This window comes from Myotis myotis, unplaced genomic scaffold (assembly GCF_014108235.1).
Source record: "Myotis myotis isolate mMyoMyo1 unplaced genomic scaffold, mMyoMyo1.p scaffold_m19_p_9, whole genome shotgun sequence".
NCBI classification, from domain to species: Eukaryota; Metazoa; Chordata; class Mammalia; order Chiroptera; family Vespertilionidae; genus Myotis; species Myotis myotis.
This window is the reverse complement of record NW_023416401.1, coordinates 10632642-10659620: the sequence shown is the minus strand read 5'-3', so window position 1 is coordinate 10659620 and position 26979 is coordinate 10632642. Positions and strand designations below refer to the sequence as shown.

The 26979-nt window shown below is 54.3% G+C and overlaps 2 protein-coding genes and 1 pseudogene across 6 annotated transcripts in view; 1 reads left to right on the top strand and 2 right to left on the bottom strand.

Annotated features, from left to right (window-relative positions):
* SMAD7 (SMAD family member 7) overlaps positions 1-11434 on the bottom strand; it is a 28755-nt gene extending 17321 nt beyond the window's left edge. The window contains exons 1-3 of one of the 5 annotated variants that reach the window (XM_036321377.1): positions 10789-11434; positions 9440-9493; positions 3712-3786 (exon numbers count right to left, since the gene is read on the bottom strand). In XM_036321377.1, the coding sequence (XP_036177270.1) occupies positions 3712-3786; positions 9440-9493; positions 10789-11398 (739 nt within the window). In that variant the 5' untranslated portion in view covers positions 11399-11434. Of the gene's footprint in view, positions 1-3711; positions 3787-9439; positions 9494-10191; positions 10419-10788 lie in introns of those variants that run through there. The other 4 variants (XM_036321378.1, XM_036321382.1, XM_036321379.1 and 1 more) reach the window with 4 other exon arrangements.
* Positions 11435-11436: 2 nt separating this feature from the next.
* On the top strand, positions 11437-12227 carry LOC118662697 (translation initiation factor IF-2-like). Its single transcript, XM_036321383.1, has 2 exons — positions 11437-11878; positions 11988-12227. The coding sequence occupies exons 1-2, from the start codon at positions 11465-11467 to the stop codon at positions 11988-11990; spliced, it is 417 nt and encodes a 138-aa protein (XP_036177276.1). The 5' UTR covers positions 11437-11464; the 3' UTR covers positions 11991-12227.
* Positions 12228-24951: 12724 nt separating this feature from the next.
* Positions 24952-25329, bottom strand: LOC118663135 (annotated as a pseudogene).
* Between the last annotated feature and the right edge of the window lie 1650 nt (positions 25330-26979).

Genomic DNA, 26979 nt, shown 5'->3' with positions numbered 1-26979 from the left:
ACTCAAGGGGCCAGTTTGCCGACCACGGACTCAGACAAAACTCTACAAGGGCCTTAAGGACTAGCAAAGGAGTTGGCCTCCCTTGGGATGGTGGGACAGAGCCTCCCACCGCCCTCCTGGGAGCCCACAGTGCCAGCTCTTTGGAAGTTTAAACACGTGCAAATGGTGGTTGGCCTCCACACCCTGCCCCCACCGGGGAGGTCTGCAGGGGTGAGGCCCAGCCAGCTCCAGGCACTGCAGTAGATCAAGGAGGAGGCCGGAGAACGGGTGAATAACCTACAACTTCCAAGTGAGAGGGTGCTTGTTTCACCCTCCCCCAAACCAGGACAGCAGAAGCCCCCTCCCTGCAACCACAGATGGGAGCTGCAGAGATGACAGCGTCTAGCACATGCGTTCCATCACCAGAGACACAGCGAGAGCTCTGGGAGCCAATCCCCTCCACTTCCAACAGCAAGCCGAACCTGGAAGCTCCTGTCAGGGCCGGACCGCCCCTCCCCAGGCGGGTCTTCCTAGGCCAGGACGCCTCCCAGCAGCAAGGGCCGCTTCTGGAGTCGTAGAGTCGGATGCCTTTCAAAAGGCACCGAACTCGGGCCACAATTCCGGACCGACCCACCCACCCACACTCACTCCCTTGCCCCCAAAGCGCACGTGCTCAAGGCCATCGACCCCATGCGAGAGGGCCCAGGCCCGTCCCAGACCCGCCTGCGGGCACCTGTCTGCTCAGGAGCCTGCGCACCGGACCGGCTAGCGGGGGTCGGCAGCACAGCTCGCTGGTGCGCATGTACGCACCCCCCCACCCCCCTCCCCGCCCCCCCACCCGCCACGCGCGGAGCAATCCATCTGTCTCGGAGCGCTGGCTGTCAGAAATGAAAGTACGACCTCCTGGAACCGAGTCCCAGCCTTCTAAAAATGTGCCGTTTTCCCAGCCCGGGGAAGCGTGCAGGGGTGGGGTCGGCTCGCCGCAGGCCCGAAGGCCAGGGCCTGTCCCCGTCCAGCCCCGCTGCGAGGCTGGAATTCCGACCCGCAGCCAGCAGGCCGGCTCCCAGGGCTCCGGCCGCCCACTCCCCTTCCTCTCCCCTTCCTCGCAGGAAAGGGAAGGGCCCGCCTTGGAATCACCCTGCATTTCGGGAGGGGCATGCCTTTGAGCACAGCCCCACCCCCACCGCCGAGGCCCCGCATTTTCACATTCGGCTGTTTTTCATTCCCTTCTTCCCGTGCCAAGAGCATCAAGCCCTGGCTCCCGCTGCCGACCTGCCGCCCACCCTAAACTGAGCCCCATTCATTAAGGCCGCTCTCGGCCGGGGCAGGACAGGAAGGAAAACAGCACACAGGGCCTGTGAAAGAGACACTCAGAGAGGTTATTTCAAGGCGGAGGAGGGGAAGGAGGAGGCAATCCTGGTGGGCGCTTTCACCGCTCGCACCTGGATGCCTACCTTCCCATCCCCAAAGCAGGCTCTCACCCTCCTGCCTCTGCTAACCCCTTCCCCTGCCCAGCAGCCCCCCCCCCCTCCCCCCGGCTCTGCAGCCACCGCAGCCCCCAATGGCCTCATCCTCTGCAAGGCAGACACACCCCGCCCTGCCCCCCACCCCCCCATGGAAAGATCAACTTCTTGCAGAGGAGGAGGTTTGGGCCGTCTCCATTTACAAAACCCTCTGCCCTGGCCCCCGGCCAGTACAATCATCTTTTGGGGGGCATTCTCGATGCAAAGGGTGTAACCCTAGGTTTTCTCCATGCCCATCACCTCCCCTCCAGACACCCCCAAACCGCGGGCACCAACCCAAAACACAATTTCTTCAATTCCCCCCCGCGGCACATTATTAATAAACTGCTCCAACTCCGAACGGAAAGAAGAAAGAGCTCAAACTTTGAAGCCTTGGGAATTAGTAAATCAAGAGCTGAAATTCAAAACAAATGCTCTTTCATGTTAGGCCCCCCCCTTTTTTTCCTTCTTGCAGTTTTGTTAAACCACGGGATCCCTTCAGAGGCAAGCACGCCTTCCTAGCAGCTCCTCATTCATCTAACTGGTTGCAATTATGAGGGGGTGAGGGGGGGCAGGATTAATAACTGTTTTACACACACACACACCCCGTTTCTTTCTAGAACTGGAAAAGCTTTTGGGACAAGAAGCCCACCCATCTCAGAAGGGGCTCCATGGGGTGTCCTGTTTAGTGGGTCGCAATGCTCAGCTGTGGGGCGCACAGGGAGGTGTCGTCACTTCCTCCAGCAGAGGAGACAGACAAGATGTTATCAATCAGACAAGCCTTCCCAAGGCCCCCTTTCAAAAGCTGCCACTTCCCCTGCTTACTTCATGTGGTTCAGAGGGGCCGGGTGCCTCCTGCATGCTCAGGATTTAAAAACAAAACCATCTAACAGCATCCTCAGTGTTATTGTGCCCAGACCCTTTCCTCTCCCTGGCCTTCTTTCTTTCGGGAACTCTCGGAGCCTTAGAAAGCAGAAAAGACACAGTTCCCGCGTTCCCGCGTGGCCTCCCCTCCTCGCAAGCTCTGGCTCACTCCCATCCTCCCTCCCAGCCTGAGCCCCCTCCCCGCTCTGGGGGTCCCACTTTGTCCAGCTCAGTTTTCATTAGGAGCTTTGAGTCAACAATCCCTTCTGTCTCAGATAACACTCAGAGTATATACTGCATAGAAATAAAAACAAACAAGGTCTCCCCGAAGACACTCTCCGCAAGCTCCATTCCTGGTGAGGCGCTGGGCCGGACTGTCCGGGATGACCTGGGCCTGAGCGACGCTCGACCAGTCGGGCACCTCACAGGAGAGGATGCACCACAATCCCCCACAGACAGTCTTACAGCGTCCCTCTGAGCCGCCGTGGTCCTACACCAGTGCCCGAAACAAAGGCAAGAAAGGACAAATGCCCAGACGCTGCTGGAATGTTCCCCCGGGTTACTTTCCTCTTGCTGTAGCTAGTTTTTAGAAAATCCAGTGGTGGCATCCTGGGGCGGAAAGACAGGTGGAAACAGGATGGCTTTGGAAAAGAACAGCAATGCCTCTCAGGTACATTGCTAGTGAGTTTCCCCGAGTTTATCACTCTCTTCTCCTCTCTCAGGGACAGTGATGCTCGGGCGACCCAAGGCCCCTCATCCAATCCCGTAACCACCAGCTCTAAGGAAAACCCTCCCTCCTGGGAAGCAGCAGCGTGAGTGCCTGTGTCTGTGCCCAGACCCTGTCCCTGGCATCCGGCATCCGGCCCCGAGCTGGATGGGGAATCAGGACTTGGAGAAGCACCAAGGGCTTCTGCTCTGAATGCCCCTCCTACACTTGGGATCTGTCTTCGACAAGTTCCCGAAAAGCGGACCCTTCCCCTTGGAGACCCCCAAAGCCCACATGACAAGAGCAAAAACAAGAGCTGGAACCTATGAACTGATGACAACAAGGTCGCCACATGGACGCCCCCAGCCAGGGGTTGCTTAACAACAACCATAAAACACAGCACAACACCCGTCCCAGGTGGACCCCATTTCCTCACCCAGGGAGCGGCCCTGTGTCCTGGTGTGTCAGGGCTTCAGAATGATGAGCTGAAGGGCCCCAGCGACACCAAGATCACATCCAGTTTAACGCACAGAAAAGTGAGAATCCCAGACCAGCTGGGGTGATAGAAGGCTGGCCACCCCTCCCCTCCCCCCCGTTCCTCCATCTCCAGTAATTTCAAGGTCTTGGAATTTGCCAGGAAAATCCGAGAAGGTGTCTTACCTGAAAGCCCCCCAGGGGCCAGATAATTCGTTCCCCCTGTTTCAGCGGAGGAAGGCACAGCATCTGGACAGTCTGCTGCGGATTTGAAAAGGGGAGAGAAAGAAATTAATACACAAATAAATAAAAACACCAAGATTAATTTTTAAGCACATTCTAACCAGCATTAAAGAGAAACCACACATTCCAAACTGCTGACTCCCAGCCACGAGGCTGAGTATGAATGGGCCGCTCAGGGCTCGCTGCCCATCATAAGACAGACCACAGCACCTTGTCCCCCGTCTGGGCTCCTCCGAGGCCAGTTAATCATTAGTCAAGTCAGGCTCCATCGCAGACTGGCTGGAATTTCTCCCCCATCGAGGAAACCAGGTAGCTGCCAAGGTCAAAGGGGGCCCAGGTTCTGACTCTCAACCCTGGCGGCCGTCTCCCTTGCCATGGATCCCAGGGCCTCCTTGCCTGGACCCAGGGGTCTCTCTGCCACCCCCATGGTCCAATGTCTCACCCTCATCTTTTTCAAGACAAACTTCCCAGTTCTTAGGACTTTCTCGAGACGGGGGTTGGGCTACAGGGGCTTCTTTCTCCTGTTTAACTGAGGTGCAACAAACACAGGAGAGAATCCACCTCTCAGGTATAACTCCATGACCTGTACTCATGCCTACACCTGTGTAGAGCCACCACCAGATCAAGAGCAAGAACATTCCCAGCAAGACTCCCAGCCGGAGGGGAAATGCTCTCTACCTGCTTCCAGGTCTAGTCCACACTCCCCATCTCTGGAAACCTTCCCAGGCAACCCCGGACCTGCAAGGCTCTCTGCCCTCGCTTGCTGGCACCCAGCACATGAGTTCCCTTCAGATCCTGTCTGTGCTCCCTATACTGTGGAACCCTCAGGTACTAGCCCCAGTGACCTGAGAGCCAATGAGAATAATGACAAACCGAGCTGAGAAATCGACAGACAGACTTGCCAACTTCCCGCCAAGCAATTAACACAAAACAAAAAATAATGCCCACAAATCAGAACTAATCAGTCCCAGGAAACAAAACTACACCAGACCCCGTCTTACTCAAGTCCAGCGAGAAAGGCTGGCTCAGAGAAGGGGCTTCCGGCTGGGCAGCAAACACCACACCAGGGTGGACGTTGCAGATACCGGTCCCCAGCCCAGGCCACTAGCAGGAGGTACCTGGATGAACGTTACAGTTTCCCACTGAAACCACCTGGTCAATAGGAAACCAAGCAAAAGAACAGTCTGGAGGCCAGTGGCCCACGGGAGCCTTTCACTAGCCCCGCAGCTGTTTCCATGACCTGATAAAGGGAGGTAGGGGGCCTACAGGTAACGCCCAGGCACCTCTGGGTTTCTGCTGCCTACCCCCCTCGGCTCTCTCTCATCCCTCCCCAGCATCCTGTGGCATTCTCGCAGGCTGGAAACACAACTTTTCAAGAACTCTCTTAACCCGGAGAGGGGGAAACGAGGAGTGGTGGGAGGCAGGGAGGGAGAGCCTGTGTCTGATCTCATTGTATCAGTGTAAAGTACAATTCCTAACAGGAATATACAGTTTTACAGGATACACTTAATCAAATGGAAAACAATGGGGGAGGGCAGGAAATGGAGTTGCTTGTTGCATGGTGTGTCCCCTGCACTTTCTAAAGCTACTTGGATGGTCTCTGCATGTTCTACAGATTGGCTGCTACCTACCCCCAAATGGAAGACACTCCCACATCAACCACGATGACTTATCCAGGGCGCTCCGCTCCGCTCTGCTCTGCTCCCCCCACCCAGTCCTGGCTGGCTGAATCCCAGGGCAAGGTGTGTTTCAAAGGAAGGGCCCGGCCTCTCAGAGCAGAGCTGGGACCACATTCAGGGTGTCGGCCTGTCTCAGATCAAAGGTAAGCCAGCTCCGCACTGGCAACCACAAGCGTTTTTATGAAATGGTGCTCTGCCCTTCTGCAGAGTCTTTGATCTCAGGAGGGATTTACAAACATTAATTAGGCCTCTCTACCACCCCTGTGAAGTAGCAAAGTATACCTGTTCGACTGGCACCCAGGTAAACTGAGGCGTCATTGACTAGCCCAAGGGACCACCCGGTGCGCTGGGCCATGCCCAAGGGTTCAGCACCTGTCCCAAACGCTCCCTCCCCAGGCCCCAGAGCCCTCGCTCCCTGCCCTGCAGCAGGCAGGCCAAGAGGCTTCCGCATCCAGACTGGCCCCAAGCTACGGCCAAGGCTTGTAAAGTAAGGTCAAGGCAGCCACACCTCCATCGCTTGCTCAGCCAGAGAACAGCTGCAAAGCCAGGGGCTCTGCTTCGGCTGGTGATGCCCACTCCCCAGAGCCCAGGCTGGCACACACTCCTAAAGCCTAAACACGGCCAAGCACCCAGCAAGTGTGGGGCCTGTGGGAGCTCACTCCCTCTCCCAGCAGCAAGAGTCCTAGAACAGCGGTCGCCAACCTTTCGGACCTCACGGACCACTGCGTCCGCGGACCACCGGTTGGAGACCACTGTCCTAGGAGATGCAAGCCTGGGGATCAGTGGAGGAGTACAAGGTGTCCAGAGCCAGGATAGTCTTGTCAACTTAGTTCCGAGCTTCCTAAATGCTATCCAGGACAGAGGACCCACGGCCGCCGCCACCACCACCACCAAACACGGAGCGTCCCAGCTCTGCCCCAATCCATAACCCTGGTCACAGAAGGACAACCTACTGCATTGGAAGTATCCCAGTTTTTAGGCAGGCACATCATCAGGCCTGCAGAATGAATGAATGAATGAAGCAAAAACTGAGCAAATGAATGGTAACTCTTTGACCATCTGGATTTATAAAGAGGCCTGGAAAAGGTCAGAGTAGGCCGAGTTAGCAGGTAAAGGCAGGTTAGGGCCCTAACTTCCCAGCTGGACTTGGAGGCTCCATCTGCCAATGGACACTAGCTCCCTGGGCCTAACCCCCAGCAACAGCCCCGTCCCCATCCATGCTTCCAACCATGGGGCACAAGAGCCACCCCCTCCATGAAGTGAGATCTCACTGCAAACACCATGCCCTTACCCTTGGCGCAATGAGGGAAGGAGGGGGTCTTCGTCACTTCTGATTGCCCCAGGACACACAGCCACCCTGTCCCTAGGTTACTCTAACGCTCCTTCCCAGAAAATGCTGCTGGCTGGGACCACCTGGCACCCAGGTCAACAAACCTCAGGCCCTCACCGAGGGGGCAGTGAACCACAGCAAAACGGAGCGTGGCTTTCAGCCCCGGGTCCCTCTGACAGCTGCAGGTTAGGATCCAGCCCCCTTCCCGCTGCCGCATCTCAAGTTGGAAGACTTCACAGAAAGGATTCCCTGAGTTGCGCAACTGGTTAAGATTTTAACAGTTGTCCATTGTAAAAGCCTTATGACTGGTTCTCACCTAGTAACCCAAGACCAAAAATTCCACCCAGAGCTTAGAAACTTAAGAATGTAAGTGGCAGCCCAGCCGGCGTGGCTCAGTGAACCTATGAACCAGGAGGTCAGGGTTCGATTCCCGGTCAGGGCACATGCCCGGGTTGCAGGTCCAGGGTGGAGTGTGCAGGAGGCAGCGGGTCAATGATTCTCTCTCATCACTGATGTTTCTCTCTCCCTTCCTCTCTGAAATCTATTTTAAAACTTTTAGTAATAAAGAATGCATGTAAGTGGCAGATCTAAATTCCCCAGCCAAATATTCTTCTCCCACGTATAAGGTGAGGAGAAAAACCTGGGCAGCCCCCTCATCTGTGTATCTGACCTCATCACCCCTGGCCCGAGTAGCCAGCAAAACCAGCCCCAGCCCCTTCCAAGTGTCAGGACAGTTCCTTCCCCGGGGCTTCCCCTGTTACCACCCTCCATGTCCTCAAACACCACCTCCGTTTCTTCATTTCTTTTGTTGTTGTTGTTGTTTTATTTTACACAAAGCATTTTGGGTGAGTAACCAGCTGTTTCAGTTTCCGATTGGCAGGTTAATCACTTCCTATTGGCTGATCTGCAGAACTTTTCTCCCCCTTGGAAATGGCACACTCCTGTCTTTGTGGCTTCTCTGTTTACACACATTTTGCTACCTAATGTCAACACTTGCTAATGAATAAATATATCACTCCACTCACTGAAATGTCCTGGCCTGGCAGGATGGCCGCTTAAATCGGGTGAACAGGCTTATTCCGGTATCTCTGCAGGAAACCCAAGAGAATATAACCCTTTTCTTCTATGGGTATAGGTTTCTGGGGACATTTTATCCTTAGTTGCCTTTACTCCAGGGAGGTGGTCAAGGTGACTGGTCTGTCTCTCTTTTGGGGAAATCTTCCAAATTTGAAGACTATGGAAGAAAAAAACAAAAACAGGACAGAGGTGGCCTTTGGAGAGCTAACCTCAGGAAAGAATTCTTGGGTCTTGAAGCCAAAAAACCCTGTCAAAGTTATTCTTTGAGAAAACAGGGCTTGATAATTTCCGTGAACATTTGCTGCAAATACAGAGAGCTGGTTATCTCCTCATTAATGACCATTTATCTGGTGTTTTGTAAATCGAAAGCAAAATATCACATGCTTTGCAGGCCACTTATTAGACAGGCACCAGGCAAGCAGCAACGCCTGCCCGACTTGAGGGAGCGGCGCGGAGTCCCGGGAGGGCTGTGGGCTTCGGTTACACCGTTCATTAAAGTATTTAATTTATGACAACGCCCCAGCAAAACTTTTAATTAGTGGGGGGAAAGCCCAGCAGGCAAAACTCAGGAGGCGAAGGACTTGTAGAATTCCAAGAGCGAAATGAGGCCCAACCCTTCACTTTTCTCAGAACCTTGGCAAAAAATAACATTCTATTTTCCAGGCATCCAGTACACCGAGCACAGAGTTTCAAAGCTACAATCACTACTTTTCAGCTGAGGAGCCTCCCTCCGTAAGAAGGGGCTCCTGGACACAGGGCCACCCCCTGGTCACCCCCACGGCCCTTCCTTCCCTGCCTTGCTGACCCCCCCCCCCCCCCCCCCGCCCTCCACTCCCCCGGGCACTGCCAGCTCCATAGGGTGAGCCCTGCACTGCCAGCCAGGAGTTGAATGCAGACAATCACAACAGGGCTGGTGCCAGTCTCCAATGAGCTTTTGGCCTGGCCCCATGCCACCCGGTGACAAAGCAACAGGCAGGCAGAGCTATGCCAGAAACTTTTATAGCCCCGACCTAGAATTCTGAGAAAATCCGGGAGGAGTGCTGACTTGCCGGGGAGGGAGGAGAGGAAGCCCATGAGGGTGGTTTCGTCTTGGTTTCTTACATCTTCTAAACCTTTTACTCCCAACCAGAGTCTTCTCTGCACCTTTTTAAACTGCCTTCCCTTCCACCGAATTATCCATTCTTCCCCCTGACTCCACCGGCGCTCACAAAGCCTCCAAATGTTCCCATCAACCTGTCCTCTTTGGCTCCCAAGACACTTCTGTGTGGATCCAATTCCACGTGTTAATAAACCTGAGCCAATTTGATCCCGGTGCAAATACATGGGAAAAAGAACAAATTGTAAAGCACATCTAAGAAACCCTTTAAAAATTTATACACACACACACACACACACACATGCATACATATAATCTCCAGCCACAACAAAAACAGAAACATCCAAACTTCCAGCACAGGAAACCTATAACCACCTCCAGGCAAACCCAGCGCCTCCCCAGGCCGCTGCCAGGACATAAAAACCCGCGTTCTAGAGGCTCTGTGTCTCACTCCAGAGACGAAGGATATTTTTAAAATCATCCACTCACCAGTTGGTTTGAGAAAATCCATCGGGTATCTGGAGTAGGGAGGAGGAGGAGACTCTGGAATTAAGAAAGTAAGAGAAAATAAAGGCCGAGCCATGAGAACCAGAGATAAAAACTTACGATAACAGAGGCATTCTTTCAGCCCAACTGTTTGTCTTAGCTGTGGGGGTTGGAGGCAGGGCCGCGAGGCGGTGATCGCCTTGATATTTAGCTGTCAGATAAACAAAAGAGGCCGCCTGGCGCCAGCCGCGGGCTCCGCTCCTCCGCGTCTGCGGACGCCACCGCGGCGCTCCGCCGGCCCCGGCTGGAAACCACCCGGCCCGCCGCGGCTCTGCGGGCCGCGCACTTCGGTTCCCAGGGCGGGGGGCGACGGAGCCCCCCTTCCTAGTCCCCGGACTTCAGACCCCGCTCCCAGCGCCCGACACCCCCGCCCCGGACCGCCCCCGCCGCTCCGGGAGGCACCCGCGGGGGAGCACCCGGCTCCCCTTCCCAGCCCACCCCAGAGACACCCCAAGTGCGCTGGTGAACTTAGGAGGCTCTGTCGGCACCGGGGCGCACCCTTCCCCCCCCCTGCACCTAGACCCAGAAAAAAGGGAAGCAGTGGAGGAGGCCGCGCGGACAGAGAGGTGGCGGCTGGGGTCTCGATCCAGGCCCAGCGCAGAGAGGGGCAGCTCCCGAGGGGCCGGCAGACCACCCCCTACAGTGAACGCTGTGCTTTCTGGGGCGGGAAGAAAGGGAAGCAGGGAGCAACCAACTTCTGACTCCTCGTTCTCTGTGACCCTGGGCTGGCAGCGTGGAGGGTAGAGTTGTGAGGGTCCGGCCTCCCATCCTAACCCTCTTTGCCCCCAGATCCCTAAAGCTGCGCGGCCAGGGCAGTATCCCGGCCCCCGCGCCCGAGTGACTGACTCTCCGTATTGACTAAAGGCGCAGAGACTTCCCAGCCTTTACAGCTCGCTTCTCCCAGCCTTCCTTGGCGGGCTTGGACCGAATCCAACTCGGCCACACACCTCAACGCCTTTCCGGGTGCGGGGGAGGCGTGACCCCTACTTCTCTCTGCACCCCTTAGCTGATCCGGAAGTGAGGACGCCTAATTTCTAACCGCCTGTCTGCAGTGTGTGCACGAGCAGCGTCACAGCCGCCACCGGGACAGCATAGGAGAAGCATCTGTAAGGGAACCCCCGGGAACGCCCTCCAGTTTCCCGGTCCCTTCTTCACTCGTCCCCAAGTCTCCCACCAGGAAGGGCTGGACACTCCCCTCCGGAGCGGTGGCTCCACACACACACAGCCCACGGGGGCTTTCCTCCATCACTGCAGCGCCGGGGGGAGGGGGTGGGCGCCGAACAACTTCTTACCTAGTTCGCAGAGTCGACTAAGGTGATGGGGGTTGCAGCACACCAGCTCGGGGTTGATCTTCCCGTAAGATTCACAGCAACACAGCCTCTTGACTTCCGAGGAATGCCTGAGATCCGGCCACCTGAACACTTTGCACAGCAGGAGGGGGAGCGAATAGGACGAGGGCGACTGGGCGGGCTGCGAGCCGGCGGGCGCCCCCAGGCCCAGCCTGCAGTCCAGGCGGCCGGGCAGCAAGAGGCACGCGGTGCGCGTACCGCCGCGGGACTCCACGGCCTGGAGCAGCAGCTCCAGCTGCCGTTCCTTCAGTTTCTTGAGCACCGAGTGGGTGAGTGCCTTCAGATCCGCCTCGGCGCACCCGGCCGCACCGGTGCCCGCGGCTGGGGGGTGGGGATGGTGACCTTTGGCACCTCGGGCCGCCTTGCCCAGGCAGCAGCCAGCCCTGCCTGCGCCGCTGCCACCGGCCCCATGTGCCCGTCCGTCCGTCGCCCCTTCTCCCCGCAGCTCGCCTCCTCCTCCACCTCCCCCCGCGCCCTCCTCCTCGTCCTCGCCGCCGGGCGCACGGCTCCTCCAGAGACGCCGGACGAGCGCAGATCGTTTGGTCCTGAACATGCGGGGCGAGGAGGCAAGGAGAAAAGTCGTTTGCCGGCTAAGGAGCGAACATGACCTCCGCACACCATGAAGAAGTCGGGCGCCGAGTTGTGGCAGCAGGCGCAGGCGACAACAGCAGCAGCAGGGGCCCGGGCAGGAGCGGCGACGGCCCGAGGGGCGCTCCGTGGCATGCGCCAGTCTCCCGGAGGCCGGGGCGCGCGCGGGGGCCCGGAGGCGCCCGCCGGGGCTCGGGGGCCTGCGCTCCGGCTGCCCCACCCCGCGCGGCCCGCGCCGAGCGCGGCTCTCGGGCCCCGGCGCACCCCGGAGGAACGCAGCCGCCGCTTCCCTGGGGTCGGCGAAGCCTGCCGGGGTCGGCGCCTCCCCAAAAAGAGGCCCCCCCGCAGCGGCTCCCGACTGTCGGGCTCGCCAGCCTCGGCTTCCTACATGGAAGATCCGCGGGGGCAAAAAACGGAAGGCGTTCGGCTGAGCTGCTGGAGGGAGGTAAAAGCCTCTTTCCCCCTTGCTAAGCAACTTAATTTGGGGGTGGGGAGAAGCAGGCAATTTTTAAAAAAGCAGGCACGCGATTTATTTTTTTCCTCTATATCCTTAGTAACCGGATCTCCTCAAATTCCGTGCACACGAAGACTCGGAGGAGGGGGCCGAGCGGACTTCACCCCGCATGAGATGTCTGGCGAAATAAAGGCTCAAAATCTAATAACCAAATATGCAAAGCCCCGAATGAAAACCACCACCACCTCCTCGCACACTGGAGATCTGGGGCCGTCAGACTTGAGCTGGGGTTAAAAAAAAAAAAAAAAAAAAGAAAAGAAAAAAGAAAATGTTTACAAAGTAGAACAAGACGTTTGAAGGGTGGAAAAAAATGTATCCACGAGTTACAGCTCCCCTTTTTCCTTGCAGATCCCCGCTGGTCTTCCTCTCCGTTTCTTCTGCCAAAAGAAAAAAAAATCGTATATCTTTTTAATCCACAGAAAGCTTTGGCGAGGCTTCTCCAATCCTCTGCATCTGGGTGTTTTAGGGGAGTCTCTGGTCTTTCCTCCTTCGCTCCCAGGAGCTCTGGTCCTCGGCGGGGACTTCCTCGGGGCTGGCGGGGGCGCAGAGGCAAAAGATGCTGCGGCGGCGGCGCCCGGCGGGGCTGACAGCGCGGGGGAGGGCGGCGCGGCGGCGGCAGCGGGCCCCTGGCGGGTCGCGCGCTCTCGCCCTCCTGGGCGCAAGCTGCTGGCTAGTGCGGGGGCCGCCGGCGCCCCCTCCCCTGGCCGCTGCTGGCCGCCAAGCTCTCGGTATGGGCTGCTCGCCTCAACCCGGCTGCGGCGGCAGGAGGCCCCGGTGTCCTCACGCCGCCTCCTCCTCTGAGAGTCTCCTCGTCGCGCCGGGAGCCTCCTTGTCCCCCGTCCGCCCTCTCCTGGCGCTCGGGTCCTTCTGCCGCCTCCGGGGGCTCGCCGCGCCGCACTCAGGGGCTCTGGGGCCGGGCTCTCGGCAGCTCGGCGCCGGCGGGCTGGCTCTGTCTGGAGCAGCTCTCTCGGCGCGGCGAGCGGACCGAGCAAGGCGCCCGGCTGGCTCGGCTGGCGCGGCTCGGGGACAGGATCCTCCGCGCGCCGTGCGAGCGAGTGAGTGTGCCCCAGGCTCGTCGCCTCCCGCAAGGCCTCCCGCCCCCGCCCCCTTCCCTCCTCCTTCCTCCCCCTTCCCTCCCCCGCCCCCAGCCGCCGCCGCCTCCCTCCCCCCCACCCCCCGCGGGCCCTCTGCTCTGCTGGTTCCACTGCGCAGTGGCGCGCCCGGCTCCGGCCTCGTCACGTGGCCGTCTAGACACCCTGTCGCTTTAAAAAAAAAAAAAGCGATTGTGTTTCGCAAACAACAGATCGGGTTTCTAAAAGCTATTTCTGCCCCCCGCCCCCCGCCACCGCCACCCCCTCCGGGGTTTGCAGAGAGGGGAACCTTGGTGGGGGGTGCGAATAAAGGTGGGGAGCAAAGAAGCTCCCAGAGTCGACTGAGATCTGGCCGGATCAGAGGAGAAATGGGAAGCCGCGAGGGCACCCAGCGGGCTTCGCAGACCAGTTTTGGAGCAGAACGAGCCGGTCGGTGGCCCGATGGAGACCCAGCCCGGGGAGCTTCGCCGTGGCTGTCCCGCGCGCTTGCCCTAGCGCTTCATTCATTCGTTTTGTTTTAAAGGCCCTGGCGGCAGATCCCTTGGCCGCGCGGGAGGGAAGGGGGAGGAGAGCGCTGTCTCGGTTTAAAAGACATTTACACTGGACTGGACCGAGGCCCTGGGAGGTGTGCGCTGGAGGGAACAGCCGGGCCGCCGAGGGCGGGGAGGCGGCGCGAATGTGACCTCAGCGGCGGGCGCGCGCTCCTCCCGCCCTCTCCCGCTCCGAGCTCGGGTTTCTAGGACTGCCTGGAGAAGTGTGTCTTGTGCGCAGCTCTGGAATGCATTTGGCTGGTTGACGAGCTGCGAGGGGCAGCATCCAGGCGAGAGAAGGGGAGCGGGAGGGGCTCGCACGCCCGCCGCCGCCAGGTTTCCTCTGGAGCCCGGAAGACCTCAGTCACCCCGCCTCCCGGCGCGGGAAGGTTACCTTTGGAGCAGACCTGCCCAGGACATGCATATGCATGCGGGGCTGTTTCTGCGCCCTCTTTGGCCCGGTAGCTTTCAAGGTGCTTAGGGTCAGAGAGTTTATCCCCTGACTCCAGATCTGGAGGAAGCCTAGACCCGCTGACAGATGACTGCATGGAAACGGGTAAAACATTGCTAGGGCAGAGGACCAGAAGCGTTTAGTTTGTGAAAGCAGATGGTACTGAGAAACGTACTGATTTAAATATATAGGCATCGGTATTAACGAGGCCACTAGTTGGCATGGTGATCTAACCTCACATCTTATTTCATGAAATACGATTTTTTTTTCATGTCATTTAGAATTGTGAGATCAGGAGGACAATGAAACTGATTGGGGAGTTGAAGGGATCTTTAGAAAAGGTGAGATGTACTATTTCCATTTTTCCAGCTAAATTACACATTAATAAAAGGAAAAAGCACAAATGACTCTTTGCGTTATAGCTCAGCCCCACTCTCCTCCAGCAATTTACAGATGTCTGGCATGCAATAGATGCTCAATAAATACATAGGAATCAACATAGTGGATAGGACTTAAAGGGCCATTTGGACCTCACCCCAAACCCACCTAAAGCACCTTTGGAGATATAAATATGAGAGAAAATCAGGAACACTGATTACAGAATCATCTCCAAGCAAGGGGGTCCTGACTACCCAGAGATGACAAGTGCAGAAACATTGTAGCATGGGAAAGAAGCTGGCATTCTACACTGAGTGGCCAGATTATTATGACCACCCCATCAGTACAATGAAGTGAATTAGTTATGCAAATAATAATAATAATAATAAAACCTTGAGTATTTGCTTAGGAAGTTTTCAATATTCAGTTTTGCAGGTGTCAGTGAAGTACTGATGGTGTGGTCATAATAATATGGCCATTCAGTGTATACATTACTTTGTAAGGCCACATAGGCTGCACTTGTATAAGTTCATAATTTTGTAATAAAAATGTTGCTTATTGAAAAGACACTGTGTGTGTGTGTGTGTGTGTGTGTGTGTAACTTTCTAAAGAAGCAACCTGCCAAGGTAGCAGCCTGGAAAGCCCAGGAGAAAAACAGAAAAATGGGTGAGGGAAAGGTTTAGATGTGGGTGATCCCATCAGCATAGGCCGGGAAAGATAGAAGAGACAAACATGAGATTTTCGAGGTGTCTGAGAAATGTATAACCTTAGAAAAGCTGCGAAAAAAATACCAGATTGGAAGTCAGAAAACCTGATTCCTGGCTAGGGCCCTGCCACTCACTGGTTAAATAACTTGCACTGGTGGTGATCCTCACATCAGGAGAGCAGTTGGCAGGGTTTTAGAAGCTCTCTGGGCAAGGTTCCTGCTCTCGGGGTCCCATTCCTCTCTATGCTCCGGCCTCCCTAGAAGATCTTCACTCTTCAAGAGAGGCAAGGCAAGGCTCTCGAAGTGACGGAAAGGACTTAAACTGAAAATCAAATGTCATCACTCAAAGTAAGCTTCGGATTGTGGAGAATCTGAACGTTTGGAAATCTGGCCAATGGTGCTAACACTCTGTAAGGAGAGGCCAGGCACACACAGGGCAGGGAGGGGTAGTGGGTGTTTCAGGAGTTGAATCTGACGTCACAGCTTGTCTGGGTGGAACATGCATACACTTGCAGAGATATGTTCCCATATAGTGTAATTGTGGGTGTTTTAATTCAGGCGTCACCCCTCTCTTGCCCTCTCCACGCGGCTTTCCTCCTCCATTTTACTGCCCTAAGTAGATGATGGGTGGGATGCTGGGCAAGTAGCTACAATGCTGGTGCTGCTTTATTGGCGCCCTGGCATTCCCTGAATCGGTTAACATCCTGAGGCTTCCTGAGAGCGGGCCCCACCCAGTCACATTCTTATTCCTTTCCTTTCCAAGAAAGAAGCTGGGGCGCAGAGAACTCCTGACTGGCTGGGGTGCCTAGAAAGGGAGTTCCTTTCCTTTCCACGGGCCTAAATGAGACCGACAAGCACCCTGTTTCAAACTATTCTGATCGTTTAAAAGGAAGAAAGAAAAAAAAAAGTTTAGAAGTTCACCAAACTATTGTGAATGAGTTTGATTCTAATCATTTGCTGGCAGGGAATATGGAATAAAATATCTCATGTGCAGTTGTTTATTTCCTGTTGTGGCTTCTATTTTCATCTTTTAGTCACTTTGGTGATAGATATCAAACTGAAATCATGGTGCAGCCACAAGTCACGGAGACCAAAATAACTTGCAGCCGAGTTATGACAACCCAGGATGGAGTCAGCTCAAGACCTGGCTACTTAATCACTGGCCCCTGGCACCCGGATGGCTGCGGGGGCTGCCACTTGACTGACCGCTGGTGAAGCATCCAGAGGAGGGAGGAAGCCGGAGGGAAGTTTCTCCCAGGCCCCTGGTCCCCAGCACTCAGGGCCCCAGAGTGCACGGGAAGTGGCAGACACACCGGTGAACTGTCCACAATGGCCAGGGGAGATTGCCTTGAGAAAGAGGAAGGCAGAAAATAAGAATCCATAGAACTCTGCACACCTACAAGCAACCCTGAGCAAAAGCAAACAGACAGCCCTAGCTGGTTTGGCTCAGTGGCTAGAGCGTTGGCCTGTGGACTGAAGGTTCCCAGGTTCGATTCCGGCCAAGGGCACATGCCTGGGTTGCAGGCTCGATCCCCAGTAGAGGATCTGCTGGAGGCAGCCGATCAATGATCCTCATCATTGATGTTTCTCTCTCTCTCCCCCTCTTCCTTTCTCTCTGAAATCAATAAAGAAATATTTAAAAAAAAAAAAAGCAAACAGACAGTCCTGTCCAGGGAAGACAGGATTCTTCCTTGCAGTGTTTTTCTCCTTTCCAGGGGTTCCTGGAAGAGAAGGGTGGAAGAAGGCCCGAAGTGCAAGTGGGTGTATGTTGGTGGAGCCAGGGACGGGGGTGAGGGCGGGGGTGAAGCAGAGATGAGGCAGGGATAAGGATTTCTCCTTGCAGAAGCCAAAAGAGAAAAACAATCGGAGAGGCCAAAAAAGTATTGGAAAATGCTGACATTTCTTGCACAACTGAAAAATGCGTGAGTGAGCCCCAAACCATCCTGAACTGGCAGCCACACACATGGAAGCGATGGTTCAGGAAAGGAAGCGGGCGGGAGTGAGGCCCATGTGACCATCAGCACTTCTTGGCTTATCTTAGAAGAACAGGAACCTAAGTGAATGAAAATGCAGGTAATTCACAACCAAACAGAGATGCTCTCCGCCCTGACTCATCAGGTATTCTTGTATTCCAGACAAGCTGTCAGCTGAACCGCAACACTTGCCAGGTGTCTGTCCAGAGCGCTCAGCCAGGTACTGGGAGCTGAGGGAGGGGCAGGCGGAAATGCATGTTGCTTATGGAGAACACATGAGAAACCTCCCAAAAAAGTAAAAGTCCAGGACAAGAGAGACATTCAAATATGTGGTCACATGAGATGTGGTTTCTTCCCGGGAAGGACATTGATTGACTAACGAACAGAGCTGGGAGGGAAACTTCACTGTGGATGGCTTTTTGTACCTTTTGAATTTTGCACCATGAGAACATGTTACTTATTCAAAAAATATACAGATTTAAAAATTATTTTTTAAATCCCTGCCTCCTTTTCTCATTTCCTGATATTTGCTCTTCTTTTTTTTTTTAATCCTCACCCGAGGACATGCTTAGAGAGAGGAAGGGAGACTGAAAGAGAGAGAAACATCGATGTGAGAAACATTGATGTGAGAGAGAAACATCGATTGGTTGCTTTCCGAATAGGGGATCAAATCTACAGCCCAGGCATGTGCCCTGACCAGGAACTGAAATTGAACCGGCCACCTCTTGGTGCATGGGCTGATGACACGACACTCCAACCCGGAGCCATGCCAGGCAGGCTTGAATTTTGCTCTCCTGATGCCGTTGTAGAAAGGGGCCGGTTGGCGAGGTCCCCCGTGGAAGTGAGGCTGCAGACAGCTTCTCTCTGTGGGGCAGTGACTACAGGAAGGCGGTGACAGCGGAGGCCAGTGTGTCATCCCAGACGGCAAGGGTGGAGGCTGCCTCGTCATGACCCTGGCAGGAGTCAGCGAGGAAACATGCCCGTCTTGATCAAAAGTCATTCTAGAGACCAATCAGGTGCAAGTCCTGACCCGGGACAGACAGCCTCGTAAATACTGATGTCGGGGTCACACAGACACAGGAAGGAGCCTGCCTGCTCTCAGAAAACGAGAGCTTGGCTTTCTGGAACGGAAATGGGTTCCCATGATTCTCAATCCTTGTAGGCAGCACCGATTCAAGCCAGCGCCAGACCCGTGTGGCTCAGTGGTTGAGCGTCAACCTATGAACCAGGAGGTCACGGTTCAATTCCCGGTCAGGGCATGTGCCCGGGTTGTGGGCTTGATCCCCAGTGTGGGGCGTGCAGGAGGCAACTGATCAGTGATTCTCATCATCGATGTTGATGTTTTTCTCTTTCTCTCTCCCTCTCCCTCTCTGAAATCAATATATATAAATTGATTTTTATTTTTATTAAAGAAAAGAAGTGGTGCCAGGTTCCAGGTGAGACCCTGAGGGATGTTAAACAGCCTCTGCCCTCAGGCGGGACCAGAACCATGACAACAACCAGATGTCATCTGCGCTACCCTGGCAGCGAGAAGGGGGGGGGGGGGGGCACTGCCTGGGGAACAGAAAATCAAGGCATTTTTTTTTCTGTCTGGAAAGGGTCTCAAAAAGTGTCACAAAGGAAGAAATATTTGGGACTAGATTAGCTGAGTCGACTAGCCAGGGAAACAGGAAAGAAAGGGGAAAAAATTGTAGTTTTCTGTCAACTTCATGCTCTCTTCCAAACAAACCCAAGCCCTGCTTGTCACTTACATCTATAACGACCCATAACTGCTCCTAAGCCGCAGGAAGGCCCTCAGAATGGAGTCTTCTTTGTAGAAAATAATTGCAGCAACAACCTAAGCTCATGCACAGTCACAGAGACCCTTCTCCTCAAACAACGGGGAGAGTCTCTGTGACCTCCACTCCCCAAATCCACAGTCAGGCCTCACAGTGTCAAACAGTCGGGAAGCGGCGCTGGTTTTAACACGTGGCAGGGGCGTGCCTTCTGCGGGGACCTGGCCTGCGATGGGGGCACTTAGATAATGCTCTTGGCTCCAACGAGGAAAAATGATCATTCGCCCGGTTTGGATGATACCCACGGGCACTAAAAGAATGGATTTGAAAGACAGCAAAGCAAGGAAGTAAATGTTGAGCCGAATCAGAGGCCCCTGGCCAGGTAGCTCAGCTAGTTCGAATGGCGTCCCCATACGCCAAGCTTGCGGATTCAGTCCCCGGTCAGGGCACATACAAGAAATAACCAATGAATGCATAAATCAGTGGGACCACAAATTACTGTTTCTCTCTCTGTCTCCCCTCCTCTTTCTCTAAAGTCAGTACATATCTCAGAGGCCCCCGGGTGAGCCCTGGTGCCATCTCCCTGTCCATGTTGCAGGTGGCTCTTCGTCTCACCACCTCACACAGATCCCAAGCCCTGGTCATAGGGGACTACCGAGGTGGCCTGTGCTGCTTTCTGACTTCGTATACGTTTATCTTCCCCCTTCTCCGCCGGAAGTCATTAAAGGATGCCGTCGGCGCTCAACTCTGCCCGGTAAGCGCAGGTTAGGATCTGAGTGGAACATCTGGTAAAGGTGAGCTGGACAGGCTGCAGGAGAAGAGTCAGAGGTGACCACACACCCCGCCCCTGGCACGTTCTGGGACCCACCAAAGCCGCCCCCCCCCCCCCCCCCCCCGCAAACCCTCCCCCCCACAGTGATGGTCAAAGCACTCCTACTGGTGAGGACCCAGGGGGGCGGGGAAGAAACCCTCAGCCCAGTTTTAGGCTTAAATATACTTTACTGCCCCTCGGAGCTGTGAGGCCTTAGGAAAGCCCGTTTCCGTAGTCGGGCCGCCTTCCTCAGGCAACAAACACTGAATTAACAACGTCTTAGGTGTGCCAGACCCGGAGGGAGGCTCGGAAAACAAAGCCCTCACCGGGGGTTGCTGGGCCGCCGGACTTTGGCCCGCACAAGCACTATGTAAGCTAAGTGAAATACAGATGCTAATTCCCCCATTCTCATGGATACAGAGGTCCGAGCCTCCAGCAAGATCATTTTGACAACACCCCCCCCCCCCCCCAGCCTAGGAAATGACTTTTTAGAGGCGTGAAGTGTCCAGGTGATAGGGTAATGAAGAAGGAAGCCACTTTTTCTAGTGTCTGGGACTTGGTGTGGATTTTGCTAGGACCAGCATCCGAGAAGCAAGACCAGCATCAGAGCTTAAAAACAAACAAATAAGCCTGGGAAATCTTTTTCTTAGGCCGAGATAGGGATGAGTGAGAACACAATTAAAAAAAGAAAAGAAAACTGTTTCCAGTTCTTTTCTGGCATTTCGATGAGTCATCAGTATTTTCCTATGTCCTAGAAATGCCTTTGTTGGTAATTATGACAAGCGAGGAGGAGGTGGGACGGGGCAGGAGAGGCCGGGTGGGTAGGACGCTGCTTGGCCGTCGGTCTCCATCACCGTCACCCCATGAAAATTCGCGGGGAAGTGGGTGGACTATGATGGGAATTAGCATTGCTTGTCCGGCAGACCAACCGGAGCAGATAAGGAAAACTGCTGGAAGGGATTGTGTAAAGGCTGCATCGCCCAGAGGTGCCTCGTTTCCTGTCCAAACCCCAGACCCCGTCGCCCAGGGTCAAGTTTGCATCATGTAGTACGTTCTTTCTTTCCAATGCTAAGATAGTTGGTATTTTTAGTTTTCTTTTGATATTTTGTTGATTTTTTTTTTTTTTTGCATAGATAATACATGCATAGTGGCTCACAATTCAAAGAGCACAAAGAGGCATAAAGAGAAAACTAAGGCTTCCTTCTACCTCTCTCTCTCTCTCTCTCTCTCTCTATATATATATATATATATATACACACACACACACATATACATATAGATTGCATATTATTGATTTCAGAGAGGAAGGGGGAGAGAGAGAGAGAGAAACATCAACGATGAGAATCATGGATCGGCTGCCTCCTGCACGCCCCCTACTGGGGATCGAGTCCGAAACCCGGCATGTGCCCTTGATGGGAATCAAACCTGGGACCCTTCAGTCTGCAAACCAACACTCTCTCCACTGAGCCACACCAGCTAGGGTGCCCCCTGCTCTTTTAGGGGGTGGCCAGCCTGGCAGCCAGAGATATGGAAAAGGAAGCAAGCTGAAAGTCTCGCCTCTGCTTTGAACTCTAGTCCCACATATCCACATGCGCACCTGACACCTCCTCTTGGACATCTCAAAGGCACCAGAGGCTCATTACGTCCCAAACAGGGCATCTTCCTCCCAGAATGGGCTTCTCCAGAGCGCTGCGACCAGAAAGCCCGCCCTCGCCCCCCGGGGTGGGAGTCGGAAATGGGGCATCAGCCAGCAGCAGCCTCCTTCATATACAAACAGCCTCCACCTCCTGCCACTTTACCTCCAGCTGCCTCTCGGCCCATCCACTCTCCTCCAGGCCCGCCCACCTCCTGCGCCTCGGCCACCAGCCTGTCACCCAGCCTGTCACCCAGCGCGCCCCTCACTTCTGCCCTTGCCTCACTCAGACCCACCTGCTCAGACCCTCTGCTGGTTGGCTCAGTGCTGGTCTGACCGCACCAGCACCCCACACTCTTCCAACTGCCCCTAGAACAAAGCCAGGCCCTGGCCGGGTAGCTCAGTGGGTTAGAGTGCCAAGGTTGCAGGTTTGATCCCCAATAGAGCACATACAAGAATCAACCCATGAAAGCATAAATAAGTGGAACAACAAATCTCTCTCTCTCTTCATCTCTAAAATCAATAAATACAAATTTTAAAAATAAAAAAGAACAAAGACAAATTCCCTTCCTAGACCTACAGAGCCGTGAGTAGCCTGGAGCTTCCTCCTCCCCTTGCTGTCCCCTCAGTATCTTCCCTGCACCCTGGGGCCTGTACACGGGCTGTCTCTCAGCCTGAAATGCATCCCTCTCCTTTCCTAAGGCTCCTCCAGGCTCCCAATCTTTATTTTTTGTTGTTAATCCTCACCTGAGGCTATTTTTCCATTGGTTTTTAGGGAGAGTGGAAGAGAGGAAAGGACTGAGAGAAACAAACACATCGATGGGTTGCCTCCTGCATGCTCCTCCCTCCCCACCGCCCCTCCACACACACACACACACACACACACACACACACACTCACTAGGGGAGGAGTCTGCAACCAAAGTGCTTGCCCTTGACCTGAATGGAACCCGGAACCCTTTGGTCTGCAGGCCGATGCTCTATCCACTGAGCAAACCAGCTAGGGCCAGGCTCCCAATCTTTGAGATTGGGTCGCCCTGCCCCGACTATTGTGTACCCTCAGAGCCGCAGGCATCTTCCTTTTGTAGTATTTAAATCTTTAAATTGTACATTTAATTGCAATTTCTGTGACCTCTGAGGGCAGGGAGTAAGTGTTACAGTCCATCGAGCACTGTGACGGCACAGAGCGAGCACGCAGCCGACATCCGCTGAATGTGTGACCTAGAACGAAGGAGCACACCCTCTATTCTGAGATGAGGTCCTTCTGAGCTCAGGAATGAATGGGCCCTGCCTTTATGAAATGGGGGTGGTAACAGATGGTGTTTCTTTCCAGACTTATTCGGCAAAACTAAATGCTGGCAATTGAACTGAGGGTCCCTCGATTCAAAACCCTAAAGATGACAAGCTACGGCTGACACCTCAAGCATATACTCTCAGACTGAGAAAGACCATGAAGGATTCTAAATACCTTACTGAGGAATAAGGCGCCCCAAAGTCGAGGGGACTTAGTTAAAACTCTTCAATTACTTCCGACACAGTGTCCGCCCCTTCCATCCCTTTTCCGGGTGAGGTTCTTCACGTTCGCTCTCTCCCAAGGGGCTCTGTGCAGATGGAGAGGAAAGCCTCTGCGCTCACCCAGCTGGTCAGAGGGGCTGCAGGTCCAGACGTCTATCGCTTGGCTACGAGTCTCTACACCCAGGAATGCGCAGTTGTCCTGAATATCTAAAAAACAGAGCAAATATTCAAGGAAAAATAAACAGAAAGGAAACAAAAAAACAGCCAGTCCAGCTCTCTCTGGCCGGCTGACCTCAGCTGTTTTCCACGGAGTAGGTGCTCTGTGAGTGAGTGAATGAATGGTCACTGACCTCCCTTCTGGGACTCAAAGAGCGCTCATGCCCTGTGCCCTCACAGGATCCTGTTTCACAGTCCCGAGCCCGTCACCCTGGCTGGCGGCGGCCCAGCAAGCGGAGCCCACTCCTCCCTTCTCCTGCACCCCAAGGACGTGGCCAGCATGGCTCCAGGGGGGCCTGGGTTCCAGGGGGAGGCAGATAATAACTAAGAGAACAAAGACGTAGAACACGTAACCTCACAGTTACAAGAGCTCTGGGGAACAGTGCAGGGCTGGGGCGGTGAGGGGCTGAGAATGGCTCTTCCGGATCTGGGGTCCAGGAACGCCTGTCTGGGGAGAAGCAAGGGTCAGGCAGGACCCTTCTAGGAAAGGGAGACGCCAGGGCCAGGCCCGGGGCCTGAGATGGGTCAGCTGACAGGTGAGAGGATCGGCTGGGAGGCCAGGTTGGCTGGGGAGGTGACAGCAAGGGCTGAGGGACTGGAATTGAGGGAAAGAGAGCTAGTGAGGGGCTGGGTCGGGCAGGGCCCCCCAAGTGTCCATGCCTGTTGAACAGAATGTACAGGCAAACCCCAGATCGCGGACACAAATACATCGGGGGAGCACAGAACAGCCCAGCGGTGGAGCCAGAGAGCCTGTCACCATGAGCTGTGTCACCAAAGACATGGATGATTTTCCCATGGAAAAATGGCGATAATGACACTCACCAACACAGAGTGGCCGTGAGATTAAACGAGATGATGTATGTGGAAGAACGCTGTAGAGATGGAGCTACAGAATCATGATGTCAGAAGAAACTCTAATCAGTCCTATCTGAACCCAGCATGGGATAGTCCTTCGGTACCCAGACCCTAGGAGTGTTTACGTACACAGGCTGGTTGACCAGTAAGCCCTCCATGGCAGCCTCCCTGCTAAATGCCTTTGTGTGTTAGTATTTCATGGCTATATGTACAAATATCTGGCTCAGTGGTTCTCAACCTTCTTAATGCCGCGACCCTTTAATACAGTTCCTCATGTTGTGGTGACCCCCAATTTCATTGTTACAAATTGAACATAACTAAAGCATAGTGATGAATCACAAAAACAATATGTCATTATATATGTGTTTTCCGATGGTCTTAGGCAACCCCTGTGAAAGGGTCGTTCAACCCCCAAAGGGGTCGCGACCCACAGGTTGAGAACCGCTGCTCTAGCTCATGCCCATTCCTCTTTTTCTCTTTGAATGAAGAGGGACATATGAAGTACAATTTTTTTTTTTTTTTGCAAGTTTCAGTTATTTTTAGTTAAAGAAAAGCAGCCTTTTCCAAGGGCAACAAAGTGAACCGAACGTCAGGAGGAAGCAGGGTGTGGGCCTCTCATAAGCTCTTGTTCCGAAACCTGGACTTGAGGGAAGAGCCCTCCTGGGAACTCAGGGGAACTGGCCAGCAGAGGGATGCCTTTGGTGGGCGGGTGGAGCTGCAGCCCACACTGGTCACTGGATTGGTCTGCCTGGGCTCTAAGGTGATTTCCACCTGCCAGTTGGTTGACATGATTGACACTATTATTCTTGGGGGGCATTAAATTAAGAAATGATGCCGAAACCGGTTTGGCTCAGTGGATAGAGCGTCGGCCTGCGGACTGAGAGGTCCCAGGTTCGATTCCGGTCAAGGGCATGTACCTGGGTTGCGGGCACATCCCCAGTAGGAGATGTGCAGGAGGCAGCTGATCGATGATTCTCTCTCATCGATGTTTCTAACTCTCTATCTCTCTCCCTTCCTCTCTGTAAAAAATCAATAAAATATATTTAAAAAAAAAAAAAAAAAAAAAAAAGAAATGATGCGTGGAGCCAAGAGAGTGGCTTATTCAGTTGGATTCTGGATCACAATCAGGAAGTAGTCTTTATCTGGTGCAACCATAATTTCATTTTTCTTAGAGCGAATTCGAAGGAAAGTGAGGTCATTCTGGGGGTCAATTTCACGCCCGGTGCTCCGGGCCTTCAAGATGAAGTTGTGCATGAGGTTGGCCTACTGTGTGGCGGTGGGGTTGTCCATGGTGCTCCTGATAGGAATGCCTTCTGTGTTCACCACGATGATTCCCTGCACTCTCTTCTGGCTCTGAAGTCGCTTCAGCGTCTCCTCCACTTCTGCCATTTTGGACGGATCGGGTAGCTCCGCGTCGTCAGCACTGCCCAGGCCCGCTGTGTTTCTCATGAAGTACAATTTGATGAAGATAGTGAAGAAACCCTCTGACATTAACATAATCTGTAATTGATCATTTGTTCAAAATCGATTGTTTTGTTTAAAATCTTACTTTTGAAAAAATAAAAGAATAAATGCCAAAAGAGGCCTAGGAAACAGGTATAAGCTGATTTGTAAAAGCCCCAGGGGCCTAACCTGGGGGCGGGTCCCTGTTCCTTGTATGAGCTTCTTGCACCTGACGCAAAGAGAGGGAGGTCACAGGCCCTGGCTGGGGTTAGCACCTCCGGCTCCCACTCTGGCCTCCTCCTGGCATACCAGCCCGCTGGGCGGCAGTCCTCCTACTGCTCCCCAAGGATTGCCCATGCAGTCCTCTGCCTCACCTTCTACTCCCAGCCTGGCTTTCCTCGCTCCTGTGGCCCTGGACTCCAGGGGCACCAGCTCTGTCTCCTGGAAACCACCGTGGGCCCCAACCACGGGAGAGGCTCCAAAAATGCCCGTAAGCCCAGAACCGCTTACCAAATAGACTTCTGCTGCTTCTCTGTCAAGGCAGAGACACTTAAGGGGACCTACACCATGGGAAGTGAATCCCTCAGGATGCCAGAGGGTGGGCACACCCATTCCATTTTCCGCCTACCCCCTCCACACCCCAGGATTCACACTTGCCCAGCCCCAGCCAGCTGTCTCCCAGTGTTCTCCACTGGTTTGAGATCTAGGGTGGGGGTGGGGGCCAGAGGGAATTCCAGCCCAGCTAGGAAGACACGGGTCCCAGCAGGCACTCAACCCCTGTGTGTTCCCTTTCTCCTCTCCCTGTTGTGGACAGGGACCCCCGAGGGCATTTTCAACTCTCAGGAGAATGGCTTCATCCCTCCAGAACTCCACCGCCCTCTCTGCCTCCACACAGCCTTCCAGCTCACACTCCATATCCCATTCACGGAATATTCCTGACACTTTAGGATCTGGCCAGCACACCAGCCAATGTGGCTGCATTTTTTAATTAATATTTATTGAGTGTCCCTATTAGGTGCCTGGCAAGCACGGTGTATTGTGTGTGGCTAAAATATCTCTTCCTTTTCCTCTCCAAGAAAGTACATTCCTGGACAACCCAGGAGGCTTGACATGCCAAGTAAAGGAGCAGCACACCCTGGCAACAGCGCGAGTGAGCTGGAGTGAGTGAGCGGGCCGAGGCCGGCCACAGGGCTCCGGAGCAGGCGCTTGAGTCCCGGGGTGTTCCGGACCGCTGCGCAACCTGCAGCAGGTAGTGTGACTTCTCTGAACCTGTTTCTACACAAATGTGATTGACAATATCCCCCTGCCTGCCTCCTGGGGCTGCAGATGTTGTAGATCCAGGTGAAATCGTGTAAGTGACACCCTTTGAAAAGTTTAAGATGCTATACGAAGTCCAGATGTTTCCTCCCAAATAAAATTCTTGGTGCCTTTCCTGACAGGCACAAAAATGGAATCAGATAGAAAAGAATGAATCCTTGGGAAGTCAAAGTTGCACAAATGCCAACGGTGCTCTAGCCGGTTTGACTCAGTGGATAGAGAGTCAGCTTGTGGACCTTAGGGTCTGCGGTTCAATTCCAGTCAAGGGCACCTGCCTCAGTTGCAGCCTCCATCCCTGGCCTTGGTTGCAACCAATCAATGTGTCTCTCTCAGATTGAT